The 14,861-nt window shown below is 46.8% G+C and overlaps 1 protein-coding gene across 1 annotated transcript in view; it reads left to right on the top strand.

Moving 5' to 3' along the window:
* The window catches only part of PSTPIP2 (proline-serine-threonine phosphatase interacting protein 2), a 53,294-nt gene that overhangs the window by 17,421 nt on the left and 21,012 nt on the right, over positions 1–14,861 (top strand). Inside the window, exons 2-4 of the mRNA XM_048851040.2 lie at positions 8,330–8,430; positions 12,337–12,414; positions 14,393–14,427. Of these exons, the coding sequence (XP_048706997.1) occupies positions 8,330–8,430; positions 12,337–12,414; positions 14,393–14,427 (214 nt within the window). The remainder of the gene's footprint in view (positions 1–8,329; positions 8,431–12,336; positions 12,415–14,392; positions 14,428–14,861) is intronic.

The following is a 14,861-nucleotide window of genomic DNA, read 5'->3' as shown; positions in this document are numbered from 1 at the left end:
GTCTTCTTTTCTCAGGACTACACATGCCCCATTTTTTTAACCTTTCCTCATTGGTCAGTGGGACAGAATACACCCCTGTAGTCACACCCTACACCATTGTAATAATCTTTGTACAATGTACACCTTTTAAGGTAACACCTGAAAGCTCATAATTTGTTGGTTAGTATTGTCATGGTAAAATGTATGCGGCAACATTGTATGTGAAGTTATAAGATTCCCTGGATAATGTTATTAACATGTGCCAAACCCCACAGCCCTGCCCAAACTAAGGTTGACAAACAGGTCTCTCCTAAACAGCAGAACGTGTGCTCTGCGTAACTTGCATTTAGGTAGTAAACATAGTCATCAAGCAGGAAAGAAAACAAAAAAGGTTCAAACAGGTGAGGAAAAGCCAGCAGGGAATATCCTTCCACATAGATTCCGGCTCCTAGTGCACATCTGGAAATGTTTTCAAGAGGGGGACTGAAACTATAAAAAGGACGGACAAAACACCCCAAGACCCCCTTCCTCCCCTGCCCATCACATTCACTGCACCTGAAAGGACAAAGAAAGCATTCATTGGACAACATGGGGAGCAGTCCTGACCTACAGGTTTTGGTCAGTAAGACTGCTGAAAGCATGTAGTGAGAAACTCTGCTTGAATCTAATACAGTTTGTTAAGTCAGGTATTAGTAAACGTTTTATCTTTATTTTCCTTGTTACCATTTCTGATTTCCATGCCTCGTTACTTGTACTCATTTAAAATCTCTCTTTTTGTAGTTAATAAACTTGTTTTATTGTTTTATCTAATCCAATGTGTTCAAGTTGAAGTGTCTCCATTTGGGGTGACAAGCTGTGTGCATGTTATTCCCTTAAAGGAATAACACTCAAAAGATTTGTACTGTTCAGGAGAGGGCTGGGCAATACAGGACATACATTGCTTGGAGGAAAGTCTAAGACTGGGGGTGTGTTGGGATCACTCTGCAGTATGATCCAGGCTGGTGAGAACCCAGAGTGTAACCCAAGTATGGTTGGCAGGCTGCAGTTACACACAGACACTCAGGATGTGGCTTGGCATGCTGTTAGGCTGTTTGTGAGCAGCCCAGATGGGAGCTACTTCAGCAAGGCATTGTAAGGCTCCCAAAGTTGCAGGGCAGGGATGACACAGCTGCTCATTAGTCTTGAAACAGGGATTTGCCCAGAATGTTAAGTTTTTTTTTTTTTTATTGAAAAAGTTTGCTCATCTCAGCTCTAGCCCCTGCAGCAAATATCTGGTCTCTCTTGAGTTTGTGCTGAGAATAGCTCACATGGCTGGAATAGGAGCAGATGGGGCCACACAGACCACTGAAGTTTACATCAGGGATGGGTCTGGTTCACTGATTGTATATTATATGGCAGACAGGGATGCCGGAACAGGGGTGGCCAGGGGGCTTTGGCCCCATCACTTTTTACCAGCCATAAGGGCCAGGGTCTGGGGGTGGGGTGGGGAGAAGACCGAACGGGGAGTGATGTCTTGGGGGAGAATGAACGGCGTAGGGGCGGAACCTTGATGGAAGGAACGGCGGTGGTCTTCCCACCTGCTGCTGATGGCTGAGGAATTTGCTGTTTATTTTTGGGTTTAAAGTCAGTTTATCAACACTTGCTGTAATTCACTCATCCTCTGATTGTGTAACCAAAGGGCCTAATAGATTTGAAAACACTTGATAACCTTTTTGTTGCTGGCTGGTGCTAGCTCAACATTTTATTCATAAGAATGACCATATTGGGTCAAGCCAATGGTCCATCTATTACGGTAGCTTCTGACAGTGGCTAGTGCCAGATGCTTCAGAGGGAATGGATGGAACAGGGCAATTCCGAGTGATTCATCTTGTCATCCAGTTCCAGCTTCTGGCAGTCAGAGGTTTAGGGATACCCAGAGTGTAGGGTGCATCCCGGACTATCTTGGTTAATGGCTATTGGTGGAGCTATCCTCCATGAATGTATCTAATTCTTTTTTGATCCCGGTTATACTTTTAGCCTTCACAACAAGCCCCAACAACAAATTCCACAAGTTGACTGTGTGCTGGGTGAAGTAGTATTTCCTTATGTTTCTTTTAAACCTGCTGCCTATTAATTTAATCAAGTGACCCTTAGTTCTTGTTATGTGAAGGGGTAAACAACACTTCCTTATTCACTTTCTCCATGCCATTCCCGACTTTATAGATTTCTATCACATCCCCCTTAGTAGTCTCTTTTCTAAGATGAGCAGTCCAAGTCCTGGACTCCTCCGATGCCACCAGACTCCTCGTTTTTGTGGATACAGACTAACCTGATTACCCCTCTGATACTTGAATCCAAGTCCTTTATATTCTCATATGGAAGCTGTTCCACACACTAATAATTTTTTGTTACCCATCTTTGTACCTTTTCCAATTCTAATATATCTTTTTTGAGATGAGGTGACCAGAACTGCACACAGTATTTAAGGTGTGGGCATATCCTGGATTTATTTGGTGTCATCTGTTTTGTCTCCTTTTCCTAATTATTCCTTGCATTTTGTTAGCTTTTTTGACTGCTGTTGCACATTGAGGTGCTGGAGTGTAATGTGATGAGTGGGATAAGAAAAAACAGGTTTGGTTTCAGGTGGAAATGGTTTGGTGTGACATGAGGGGCTCAGGAATGCAAGCTGATGGCCAGGCTGCTACTGGATAAACACGCCTCTCAGCATTTAGCACAGGCCACTATGCATGGTCAATAAAGACTTTTCTTACAACTCTGCCTGCCTGTCACAACTCTTAGTGCTAATGAAACTGAATACTAGTAATATCAAAAAAATTAGTGATATTAAGTCCTGTTCACGAGAGCATATAATGGGGACTCTTTTAAAAATTCTTCTCTAGGATACTGACAAAAGAATGTCAGATCATACAGGTTTGATCGTGCCCATTCATCACACAATAAAATTAATGCCAACTCCCAGTTTGCCTATTGACTTGATGGGAAATCTGTGTGGTTAAAGAAGGCAGTTGTGTTTATGTCTCATCTATCAGCTGTTCTAACACTTATCTCAGAGTTGTATCTCAGGATTTGATCTTGGGGCTACTTGGTTCCCAGATCTTTGGAGCTTCATTACATTAGAGGTGGCTGGGAAATGGAAACCCCTCCCTGCAAAAAAACAAAAAAAAAAAGCAACACATTTTGGGGGGAAATGATCATTCTGAATTGGGACAAAAAATCCAAAATTATTCACAGGAAGGGATTTCCAGAAATATTGTGCTTTGGGAAAACCCAAGTTGAATTTTTTTTTTCCTTCATAGCTGCCTGTCTGAAAGGCTCTCCTCAAGTTCACCTTTTCCTGGCAGGCAGAGATTGAAATTGACAAGAGCTTTCCAGGGAGGCCATCATTTTGATCTTCTTGATGGAAAAATCAAAAAATTTGTGAAAAGAGCATTTTTTGTTGGACCAATGGCAAATTCCTGACCAGCTCTAGAAGTGACTTAGAGCCTGGGGGAAAGGAAGTCTTAGTTGCATACAACATGAATGTTTCTTGCCAGCTAACTTGTAGTGCAATATTTGTGCTGGTCTTTGTAGATGGTTGCTCACCTCCCTTCTGTGGTAGAGAGACAGTAACTGCACTGAGGCCATTTGAATGGCATCTACATAATCACTATTGGTATGGAGAGGAATTGGTTTATATCCCCATGTGTCATTTCCTAAATAAGTGTAATGAGATGAAATGTAGGCTGAATAGAACTGGGTGGGAAATATCTCCCCTCCCCCCATTCCACATTAGGATAAAATAGACCTTTTAAAGTTTTTCAAGGTAGAGACACAAAGCATAAATCCAGAACAGCCCAGTAGCTTGGTGCCTACTCACTTGGGAGGTGGGAAGCCTGGCTTTAAATTCCTGTTCTGCCTGATCTGGAGCAAACACTTGAGCCCAGGTCTGTCATACCCCAGGTGAGTAGCCAACAGCTTGGTGAATAGGACAACCTGGAGTAGATTTCTTTTCCTCTGTACCTTAGAAATCTCTCTTCACAAATCAAAGTTTTCCAACAAAAATCTGTTTTCATTGGAAAATTCCCAAACAGCTCTAAGGCTGACTCCCACGGCTTCAGAGAGTATGATCTTTTAGGGTGTGAAATGGTGTCTCCAAAAGGTAGTGGAGGTAACTCTGTCTCTTGGGACATCTAATGACTGGACAAAACACAAGAGAATATGCTGGAGAGAGCAAATCTGCAGCGGCAGGGAGATGGGTTGGATAATCTAGTGGGGTGTTGCCATCTCTAACGTCTAAGATTCTGAACCATGAGAGTACTGGCTGACTGGTGTGCTTGATGCACAGTGATGTGCTGGCTTTGGCAGTGGGGTAGAGTGCTGGAGGGAGAACCGTTTTCCCGAACCGGAGAGTGGGTGGCTGGCAGAGGATGTATCTGTCTGAAAATTGGCTCCAGAGCATGTGGAGACCATTTCACCTCCATTAGGTTTGTACAAAGGGGCAGCTGTATTAAACAGTGTGGGTCGAGTGTACGTATGTATTATTGGTTTGTATTACCATAATGCCTGGAAGCCCTAGTCACAGACCGGAACAAGAAGACCGTCTCTGCTCCCAAGGGGCTTACAATCTAAGTGTAAGGCACAAGGCAACAGATAAAGACAGACCGACGGGGGAGTAACAGTAAGACAATATTTTTTAAGCCACTGGCTGTGTTGGGGGGTAGGGTGGAGTGAGGAGAAGCCAAGCAGACACAGGAGTCTGTAGAGGAATAGCCAGAATTGCTCTGTGGGGAAGACTAGGCCTGAGTAGGTGCTAGACCAGGCTGCAGTGAGGGCTCCTCCATGCTGGACCCACTCTGCTGGTGCATGCTGATGGCGATGTTGATCTAAAGCGTCCCCCGTCCTTTGCTGAGGCCTGCCTAGTACCGGGCCTGGGATCTCCAGGTGAGGTCAGAAGGAGCCTTGCTCCCTTTGTTCCTCTTCCCTGCCCCTTCTCTTGTACGTCCCCTGTAAATATACACCTGGGAGGGAGATTTCTGGGATCGGAACTTTCAGAGAGTTGCCTGGGACCCCTGAGTGCTGCCCCCCACCCCGTCTAATACCTATTGGAACTGGGAAAGGTTCAGAGACGGGTAACAAAGGTGACCAAGGGGATGGAGCAGCTTCGGAAGAACCCAATGCGCAGCTACAGACTAGGGACCGAATGGCTAGGCAGCAGTTCTGCGGAAAAGGACCTAGGGGTGACAGTGGACGAGAAGCTGGATATGAGTCAGCAGTGTGCCCTTGTTGCCAAGAAGGCCAATGGCATTTTGGGATGTATAAGTAGGGGCATAGCGAGCAGATCGAGGGACGTGATCGTTCCCCTCTATTCGACATTGGTGAGGCCTCATCTGGAGTACTGTGTCCAGTTTTGGGCCCCACACTTCAAGAAGGATGTGGATAAATTGGAGAGAGTCCAGCGAAGGGCAACAAAAATGATTAGGGGTCTGGAACACATGAGTTATGAGGAGAGGCTGAGGGAGCTGGGATTGTTTAGCCTGCAGAAGAGAAGAATGAGGGGGGATTTGATAGCTGCTTTCAACTACCTGAAAGGGGGTTCCAAAGAGGATGGCTCTAGACTGTTCTCAATGGTAGCAGATGACAGAACGAGGAGTAATGGTCTCAAGTTGCAGTGGGGGAGGTTTAGATTGGATATTAGGAAAAACTTTTTCACTAAGAGGGTGGTGAAACACTGGAATGCGTTACCTAGGGAGGTGGTAGAATCTCCTTCCTTAGAGGTTTTTAAGGTCAGGCTTGACAAAGCCCTGGCTGGGATGATTTAACTGGGATTTGGTCCTGCTTCGAGCAGGGGGTTGGACTAGATGACCTTCTGGGGTCCCTTCCAACCCTTATATTCTATGATTCTATGATTCTATGATTCCATACAGGGAGAGACTAAAAAGGCTGGGGAAAAGAGATGACTGAGAAGGGATCTGAGGGAGGGCTAGAACATCACGCCTGGTGGGGAGAAAGTGAATAGGGCTGTGTTGTTTACCCTTTGCCAGGATACAAAAACCAGGGGTCACCCAATTAAATTAGCAGGCAGCAGATTTAATACAAAATAAGGCAGTTCTTCACACAATGCTCCGCTAACCTGTGGAACTCATCGCCAGGGGATGTTGTGATGGCCAAAAGTATAACTGGGTTCTAAAAAGAATGAGGTAAGTTCCTGGAGGTTAAGTCCATCAATGGTTATTAATTAAGATGGTCAGAGAGACAACCCCATGCTTGAGGTGACCTTAAACCTCTGATACCCACAAGCCAGGAGGGGAAGATGGGTGGATCACTCTAGTTGCCCTGATCTGTACACTCCCCCTGAAGTCTGATACTGACTGCTGTCAGAAGACAGGATACTGGGTTACATGAACCATTGATCTGACCCAGTATGGCAGATCTTACTTAATCTGGGCTCCATCTGCTTTTGCATGGTTTTTGCTAGCTGGATACAAACGCTATTTTACTGGCCAGAATCGACTGGGTAGAAACCTATCTATAGGGTCTTATAAAAGCATGGTTTTGTAAAATGGCTTTGTGATGGGGTGTGCAAACCCCAGACGAGTCAGGAAAGGGTTAATGGGCTGCTCGGGGCCCAGGCAGTCCCACCCTACACCACCTTCAAGGTGTCAAGCTTTGAGAGAGGAGCCAAAAAGGGAGAGCCCAGTCCAGTTGCTGTCTGGTGGGGATAGGGAGCAGAGCTTGTACTCTGACTGTGGGAGAGATGGCTGGCTGGGGCCAGGAACTGGGGAAGGCTGCTGCCTAACGGAGCCTCCCTCAGTGAAGGGAAAAACTTATGGTTCTTTGTGATTCTTTTAGCCTGTGGGTAGCTGGGGAGGGATAGAACTGTTACATGATCTAGCTGGAGGGTAAGGTGTTGGAGACAGGGTGGAACAGCGAAAGACTCGGAGGGAAACAGAGGCAGAGTTACTGCTGCCATGCCATCTGGGGTGGGCAGCCACAGGCTTATAAACCTGCTTTGTCCCCACTGGTGCTGGCCATAGGCACTGTGCAGTCTTAGCACTCATGTAGCCAGGACCATGTTGAAATACCGCTCTTGCGAAGGCTCTCCCTCTGCATGACGAGGCTCGCTGCGTCCGCTTACAGTTGCCTGGCACAGTTAGGGGATATTTGCATTCCAAGGAGTGCCTGTAGATGGCACAGAGCAGGACAGCTGGGGATCTGCCTCTGGTTGCAGGCCACTTTAAACTCATACAGAATCTCATGGGCCTCCTGCTGTTTCAGCCCTGGGGTTCACCAGATCTACATGGGATTCCTTGCTCTCTAGCCATCACCGACTTTCACTTCCTTGACATCCAGAGGTTAAGTCTGCAGTGCTGAAATCCTTGCTGTGTGCAGGCTGTGCTGCTGCAACTTCTCCTATGTACTTGTGTACAAATCCTCTAGAAATCCCCCTCCCCTCCAATGACTATCTTGGGTTTGAACCATTTCCTGAATCTTAGTCCTGACATTATTCCTCTTTAGGCTTCCTGTTAGCTGTCAGATTGTGGCTTCTAGTTCTTTTCTGCAAGCTGCATACCCATCCCTACCACTGCTTCCTTTTCCTACCACTTGTGTCGCTATACCGTCTGCCCATATGTTTGTCTCTTCTCAACCAGCTTAAACTCTCACGCACACAACACAGAGCTATCCTCTTCAGCTTGGGACATCTTCCATTCAGATGTGGCTTGCGGCATCTGCTTCAGGCTTCTTATATAGAGGAAAGACAGTTTGGTGCTTAGATCACTAACCTGGGCCATGGGAAAGTCTGGTTCAATGCCTGCTCTGCCACTAACTTTTTGTGTGACCTTGGGCAAATTCCTTAGTCTGCTTGAGCCTCAGGTTCCTATATGTAAAAAGGGGTATAATAGCACTACTCTCCTTTAATGTATATGCCCTCACAAGACCCTGGTAAAGAGCATGAGGCACTGAGATAGGAATGTGATGGTGGCCCTATAATTACCTTAGATAACCATTGTGAGTTGAGACTGTTTCGATTATTTATACTGCAGGAGCGCCTACAAATCTCAGTCAAGATCAGGGCCCCATTGTGCAAAACTCTGCACTAGATCTTTGTAGTATTTAAGCCTGGCTGTTATGTTTTCCTGAAAGTCAGCATAGATCCATTGTCCTAGGCTCTCAAACTGAGACCTCGTCCAGTCCAGAATAAAGGGATCTCATTTTATATAATCTTCAGATACAGGAGAAAAAATGTTAGTTTCCTTTCCAAGTATTAGAAATGGCTAAACTGTGAGCATCTTAAACTCCAAGTGGAGGTGGGGAATATTGACAATGATCTGTCTTGATGCCAATGTGACATGTTTTTTATTTGTGCTTGCAGAGTACCGATTTAACAAGCACAGTTGGCTACGACAGCATCATTCAACATCTGAATGATGGCAGGAAGAACTGCAAGGAATTTGAAGACTTTCTGAAGGAAAGGTACAGAGCTTTCTCTAACCACCTAGTGTGACAAAGCTCTGTCCTTGTCTCCATATGTCCCACGTTTCCTGGCAGATTTCGCTAGCCTCAGAGTTCTCACTGTGACCCTCCACATAACCCTTCTCTCTCTAGGGACAAGGGTCACAGTCTACTGAGCCATTTTCATCATAAGCCAGCGAGGGAGGTGAGGAGAAGCTATCCTCCCTTGCAGTCTCTGTTGTCTCCCAGTCTCAGTGATTAATCGGGGGGGGGCGCAAAGGGGGGAGCCCAGGCCCATCCTCTACTCGAGGCTCCAGCCCAGGGGCCCTAATAGTATCAGCTATGTTAGCTGACCTTTTAGAAACATGACACATACAATTCTCTGGGCTACTTCCCCACAGCAGCCCCCACTTCCTCAGGCTCCACTTCACCCTTACCTCAGGGCCTCCTTCCTTGTGCCTGATCTGGTGTGTACTACTCAGTCTCTCCAACAGCACAACTTCCTCCCACAGCTCCTGACATCCACACCCACCTGACTAACTGGGAGGCTTTTAACTCGTTTCAGCCAGTCCCTGATTGGCTTCAGGTGTCCCAATCAACCTAGAGTTCTCCCTGCCTTCTGGAAAGTTCTTAATTGGCCCCAGGTGTCTTAATTGACCTGGAACAGCTGCCATTTAACTTATTCTGGTACCAGGGATTTGTTTAGACTGGAGCTAATATATCTATCTCCCACTACTTTTCTATAGCCATCTGACCTTGCCCCATCACACTAGTTAGTCATGACTAGGAAATGGGTTAGTAATATTTTGATCTGCTGTTCCACATCTGGTTTTTCTGTCTTTCACCGTCCACAGATAATGTAAAAATCTTCCATGTTGAACTATATGGAACATGCATTTTTATGCTTTCTCTGGTTTGAGGCTGGTCCTGTGTGTGAAGGGTGACCAGATGTCCCGAATTTATAGGGTCAGTCCCGATATTCGGGGCTTTGTCTTATATAGGTGCCTATTACCCCCCGCCCTGCCTTTCCTGATTTTTCACACTTGCTATCTGGTCACCTTATGTGTGTGTTGTGCTTGAAATCCTGTGCCAATGAAATTTAATGTCAGTTCCCGAGCCTTGTGTTCGATTCTGCAGCCATTACGTGCCCATAACTCCTATTGAAGTCAATGGGAGGTTTCTCTGGGCATAGGGAGTTCAATCTATGGTTCTTATGTGGCCCCCATTGTGAGGTGCTCAGATACTGTAGTGATTGTTGGCTGTTTTTTCCTGAAATCTGCTCTAGGAAGTATTCCGGCAGTTCTAGAGCCTGTGTTACACAGGAGGTCAGATTAGATGGTCACATCTTATGGCCTTGGTCACACCTTATGACTTTTCAATGTGTGTAGCCCCCCAACATTCTTGTAAAGCGAGGAGGGGCTGTTATCTCTATTTTATATGTTCCCCCTGGGGAACGGAGGCGACTTCTCAGGGTCCCACAGGAAGCATGTGGTGGAGCGAGGAATTGAACCCAGGTCTTGGAATGATGCCGTAACCACTAGACCATCCTTCCTCTCAGGTTAGGCCAGTTAGGCAGCTGGCATTTTATGGAAAACATTGGAAGGGAGAGGGGGCAAAAAAGTCTACTTGAAACTATTTTCACTATAGTCTTGCCCTGTGGCTTTGTGAAGAATTTCAACGTCGATCCACCCAACAAACTAAAAGTGTTTCTTACGCCAGCAGCTCAAGAGTACTTTGAACGTGTAATCTGGATTTCTGGCCATTATTGTTTTGTTGACTTACATGATGGAATCTCTGAAGCCTGGCACGTGTGCCCATAAACTGGAGGTGCGTGACTCCCAGATGGCTTCGGAGTGGTCGCTTTCTATTTTCCAGGGACTCTCATGACTTTCAAATTGGCAGTTGGGAATTTTTCGGGCCAAGTCTTGTGTTTTGTGTTTGACCATTTCAGTTAAAAATAAAATAAATGGGAATAGTGCCAGTAGAGTTTTTTTTATTTTTTCCTTTAATTCTTTGGGGGTGGGTGTTGGTACCTCTGCCTGGAGCACCCTTTACTCACTAGAGTGGGGACAGTGGTCTTATGTTTGCTGAATTAGAAGCACTTAAGGTTGTACTGAAAACTATACATGCACTTTGTGGACATGCGTATTTTTTTTACAGGCTATTCAGCAAGCACTTCTTGGCATCATGCATCTCTGTGTCATTGCGCTCAAATGTGCAGGAGAAGCAACATGATCTAGTGCTTAAAGCAAGGGACTAAATTAGGTCTTTATGTTTCTGTTCCTGATGCTTACTTGTGGTGTGACCTTGGGTAAATCACGTAACTCTTTCTTGTCTCAGTTTCATCATCTAGAACAGAGGTGGGCAAACTACAACCCGCGGGCCACATCTGGCCTGCGGGACCGTCCTGCCCAGCCCCTGAGCTCCCCGCCGGGGAGGTTAGCCCCTGGCCCCTCCCCCGCAGCCATGCCACAGCGCGGGCAGCGCTCTGGGAGGCGGGGCTGCGCGCTTATGCAGGGCAGCGCGGCAGCGTGTCTGGCTCTGGCTGGGCGGCGTGGCTCCCAAGCATGCTGCTCTGAGCAGCATGGTAAGGGGGCCGGAGTGTCCTGGGGGGCAATCGGGGAACAGGGCGTGGTTGGATAGGGCAGAGGTTTGGGGGGGCAGGGAGTGGGGAAAAAGGGGGTTGGAGAGGGGGTGGGGTCCCGGGGAGTGGTTAGGGATGGGGGTCCCAGGAGGGGGCAGTCAGGGGACAAGGAGCAGGGGGGGGTTTTGGATGGGTAGGGGGGCAGTCAGGGGGCATGAAGTGGGAGGGGACGGATAGGGGGGCGGGGGCCAAGCTGTTGGGGGAGGCACAGCCTTCTCCACCCGGCCCTCCATAAAGTTTCGCACCCCGATGTGGCCCTCGGGCCAAAAAGTTTGCCCACTCCGATCTAGAAGATGGGTCTAACACCGCCTTCCCTGAGGTGTGAGGCTTAAATAGGCATGTTGATCTTCTTCTGTAGCCATTTAATACTAGAAGAGATTATTTTTTAATTTTTTAACTCTTTTGGCGCAAAAGGTGCTGTATGGGCAGCCCAGGAGGCCAATCTCCTCTAGTTATGCCCAGGTACAGTCGAGCGGCAAGACGAGCTTTCTCAACCCACTAATAGGTTTCAAACCTGACTTGGAGGGACCACATCTATGGAATAAGAATTAGTTCAGCCTCCATGGTCCAGTCTGAGACTGCCAGCGAAATTGCCAACTGGTGCCTTTTAGTGATGGGGACACGCATCCACTGGGAATCATAGAATCATAGAAAAGTAGGTCTGGAAGGAAACTTGAAAGGTCATCTAGTTCAGCCACCTGCACGGAGGCAGGACCAAGTATCATTACACCATCCCGACAGGTGTTTTTCCAGCCTGTTCTTAAAATCTTCCAGTGACGGGGCTTCTACCACCTCCCTTGGAAGCCTCGTCCAGGAGTATTGGGTGACTTTTGTTTTGTTTTAACAGATTTTTTTTTCACTGAAAAATGCATTGGGGGGGGTGTCCGTTGAGTAAACAGCGACAATATAATCTTAACTGCTGCTCTTTTGGAATCACCACGTGCAGCCTGTCTGTAGCAGCTTGTCCGTGGCCGGAAACCTCGGAGGCAGAAGGGTGAAATTCACAATACTTCATTTCCATTTTTGGCCAAACCTCAGCTATTAGTCTTCTGGTGGTTCAGACCTGGTAGAATAGTTAGCAGTCTTTCATGGCCCCTTAGACCAGTCAGGACTCTGCAAGACACAGTATGGCAGTACGAGGCAGTGCAGGTTGTGTGTAGTTGGTTTGGGACCTAGATTTCATTCTAGCACCATCTCCTTCCAGCCTTTACCCTTCTAGCAAGCACCTTGCAGACTCTACATTGCATGTGAGTTTCCCCTAACCTCCTCTCTTTCCACAACAGGGCAACTATCGAAGAAAAATATGGCAAAGAGCTTATTAACCTGACAAAGAAGAAGCCCTGTGGGCAGACAGAATTGAAGTAAGTTTAGATCCTTGTGTATGTTCTCATTCCTATTTGTGTTCATAACAAAAGCTACCTTGACTTGGAATGCTGATGGAGGGGGCTGTGATGTCAAATCCAAAAAAGGGAGTGCAAGTTAGAAGGAGGCTGAAATTAGTATTGATATGTCTGGAAAAAGGCTGACTAAAATCAGATTCTTGTGAATGAGAGACATGCCAGTAATTGGAATCTGCTGACTTTAACCTCCCATTAACCAACTTCCTGTTTTCAGAAATTAACACTACTTACAGGAAGTCAAGACTAGCTGTTGTGGTCTAGTGGTCAGAGTAGAGGACTGGGAGCCGTGAGAGCTGGGTTCTCTTCCTGACTTCATGGGTGGCCTTGGGCAAGTCCCTTCACTTCCCGAAGCTGCGGTGTGTGGACGTATGTGAAAGGCTGTATTCTCTATTTGCTTGCATCTTCCTGTGTCTGGGCTTTGTATAGAATGGAAATAAGATCTCCTGTACACTTCATCATTGAAATTCACTATCCACAAGATTCCAATTTCTTGGGACACATTTCAACATGTGTATGTTAGGGGTGGTGAAGGGGATGTCTAGGTTGAACCTACTATGCTCTGAAAGACACTGCAAACGCAAGAGAACATATGACCAGGTTTCTTTATGTTAATTACACTTCCTTTTCTGCAACAGCTTTCCTGTTCGGATACCCTAGGACTACACTGCAAATGAAGGTGTAGTTATATCCCAGCTAGGCATATCTGTGCTAGCCGGGTAAAAGTGGGTATGTCTCCACAGCCCACGGCAGTGAGCCTCCCAGCCCCGGTCTGCACACTTGGGCTTACACGAGTGCTGTAAAAATAGCTGCACTCTGAAGTCGTGGCTTGAGTGAACTCACACTCGGAAGTCTCCCCTCTGCCCCCCAACACCTTAGGCTTCTGAGCCTGAGCTCCAGCCTGAGCCACAACCTCTGCCAGCTATGGGTAGGACCATAGTGCAAGCCCAAGTCTGCAGACCTGGGCTGGGAGGCTTGGTGCCGTGGGCTGGGTAAGTGGACTCCGGGGCAGTGTGTAGACTTGCTTGCATGGGCTTCAGTGTGGGCCAGCAACCCAAATGCTTACTCAAGGTCCCCGATGGGTGGCTAGCCCACGCTGACATCTGTGCCACCCTGTCTACATTGCTACTGTGACCTGTGCTAGCTAGACTACAGCCTACCCTTGCTACAGTCACAGAAAAGGATGGGGAATGAGAGCAAACAAGCTAGTTTTATGTTCTTTTGAGTTTGTAATGTCTGTCAGAGCACCTCAGCTCCCCATCTGTAAAATGGGGATCATATCTCTTTCTTTGCCTGTCTTGTCTGTTTAGACAGTCCCTGCCCTAAACATAGAAAGCGGCTGTGTTTATGTACGGTGCCTAAACCAGTGGGACCTGATCTAGGTCCTACTATAATACCAACAAATGTGAATGCTGATGATAATATAAGTGTGGGTTAAAGCTGCCCCGGGTGTCACAGGAATGTCATCCTGGACTGCCCAGTTGGTTGGCGTATGTAGTGTCTCCTGTCCCCACCATCTGTGTGGCTGCTGCAAAGGGACTGAAATCTTGTCCTTGAATGACAGAACGGTGAAAAGCCCAAATCTCCATTTGAGCCTGACTTCAAGAGCTCACACACACCCCCACAGCCCCCCCCCATTAGTGTACATGATCTCAAAAGATTGTCGGAGTGGATGTGAGCAGCATGCGAAAAGGATCAACTCCTGCCAGGTTAGAGCGAAGGGGGAATCTTGCCCCTGTCAGTGAAGCTGTCATTAAGCCGTCATTACATGCCATGGGGAATCTGCAAAAAGAAAAGGAGTACTTATGGCACTTAGTCTCTAAGGTGCCACAAGTCCTCCTTTTCTTTTTGCGAATACAGACTAACACGGCTGCTTCTCTGAAACGTGGGGAATCTGGCAATTCTCTTACCTACCCTGTAACTCTGTGCCTGTGTTTTTCAGCACGCTGAAGAGAGCTCTTGAAGTTTTTAAGCAACGTAAGTAACTGCTTAACATCATTCTTTGTATTTGTCAAGAAATCCGGCTGCATTGGCGACTGTGGATGACAGTTTGAAAAAGCATATACAAAAGTCTGTGAACCTGTACAGTCGTTTGTCTCAGAAATAGACTGTAAAATCAGATTAGCTGGGGGTACAGTGAGCTATTCCCATTTTACATTCATTTGTTTTCGTCTCCTTAGCAGTTACTTTCACTCCATACTTTCTAGGAGCATAGTGCCATTATAGAACGCACAGCACCTTTCCCTTCAGAGCATTTTACAAACCTTAACCAATGAAGCCTTACAAAGATACTCTGTGGGCAGATCAGAGAGGGCAGTGTAATCTTTGGTTCACAGACTGGGGAGCTGTTGCAAAGAGAGAAGAAGTGACTTGCCTAAAACCCGTGTCAGTTGGAAGCATTGTTAGTCACA

Source organism: Caretta caretta, chromosome 5 (assembly GCF_965140235.1).
Source record: "Caretta caretta isolate rCarCar2 chromosome 5, rCarCar1.hap1, whole genome shotgun sequence".
NCBI lineage: Eukaryota > Metazoa > Chordata > Testudines > Cheloniidae > Caretta > Caretta caretta.
This window is presented reverse-complemented; position numbering and strand designations above follow the sequence as displayed.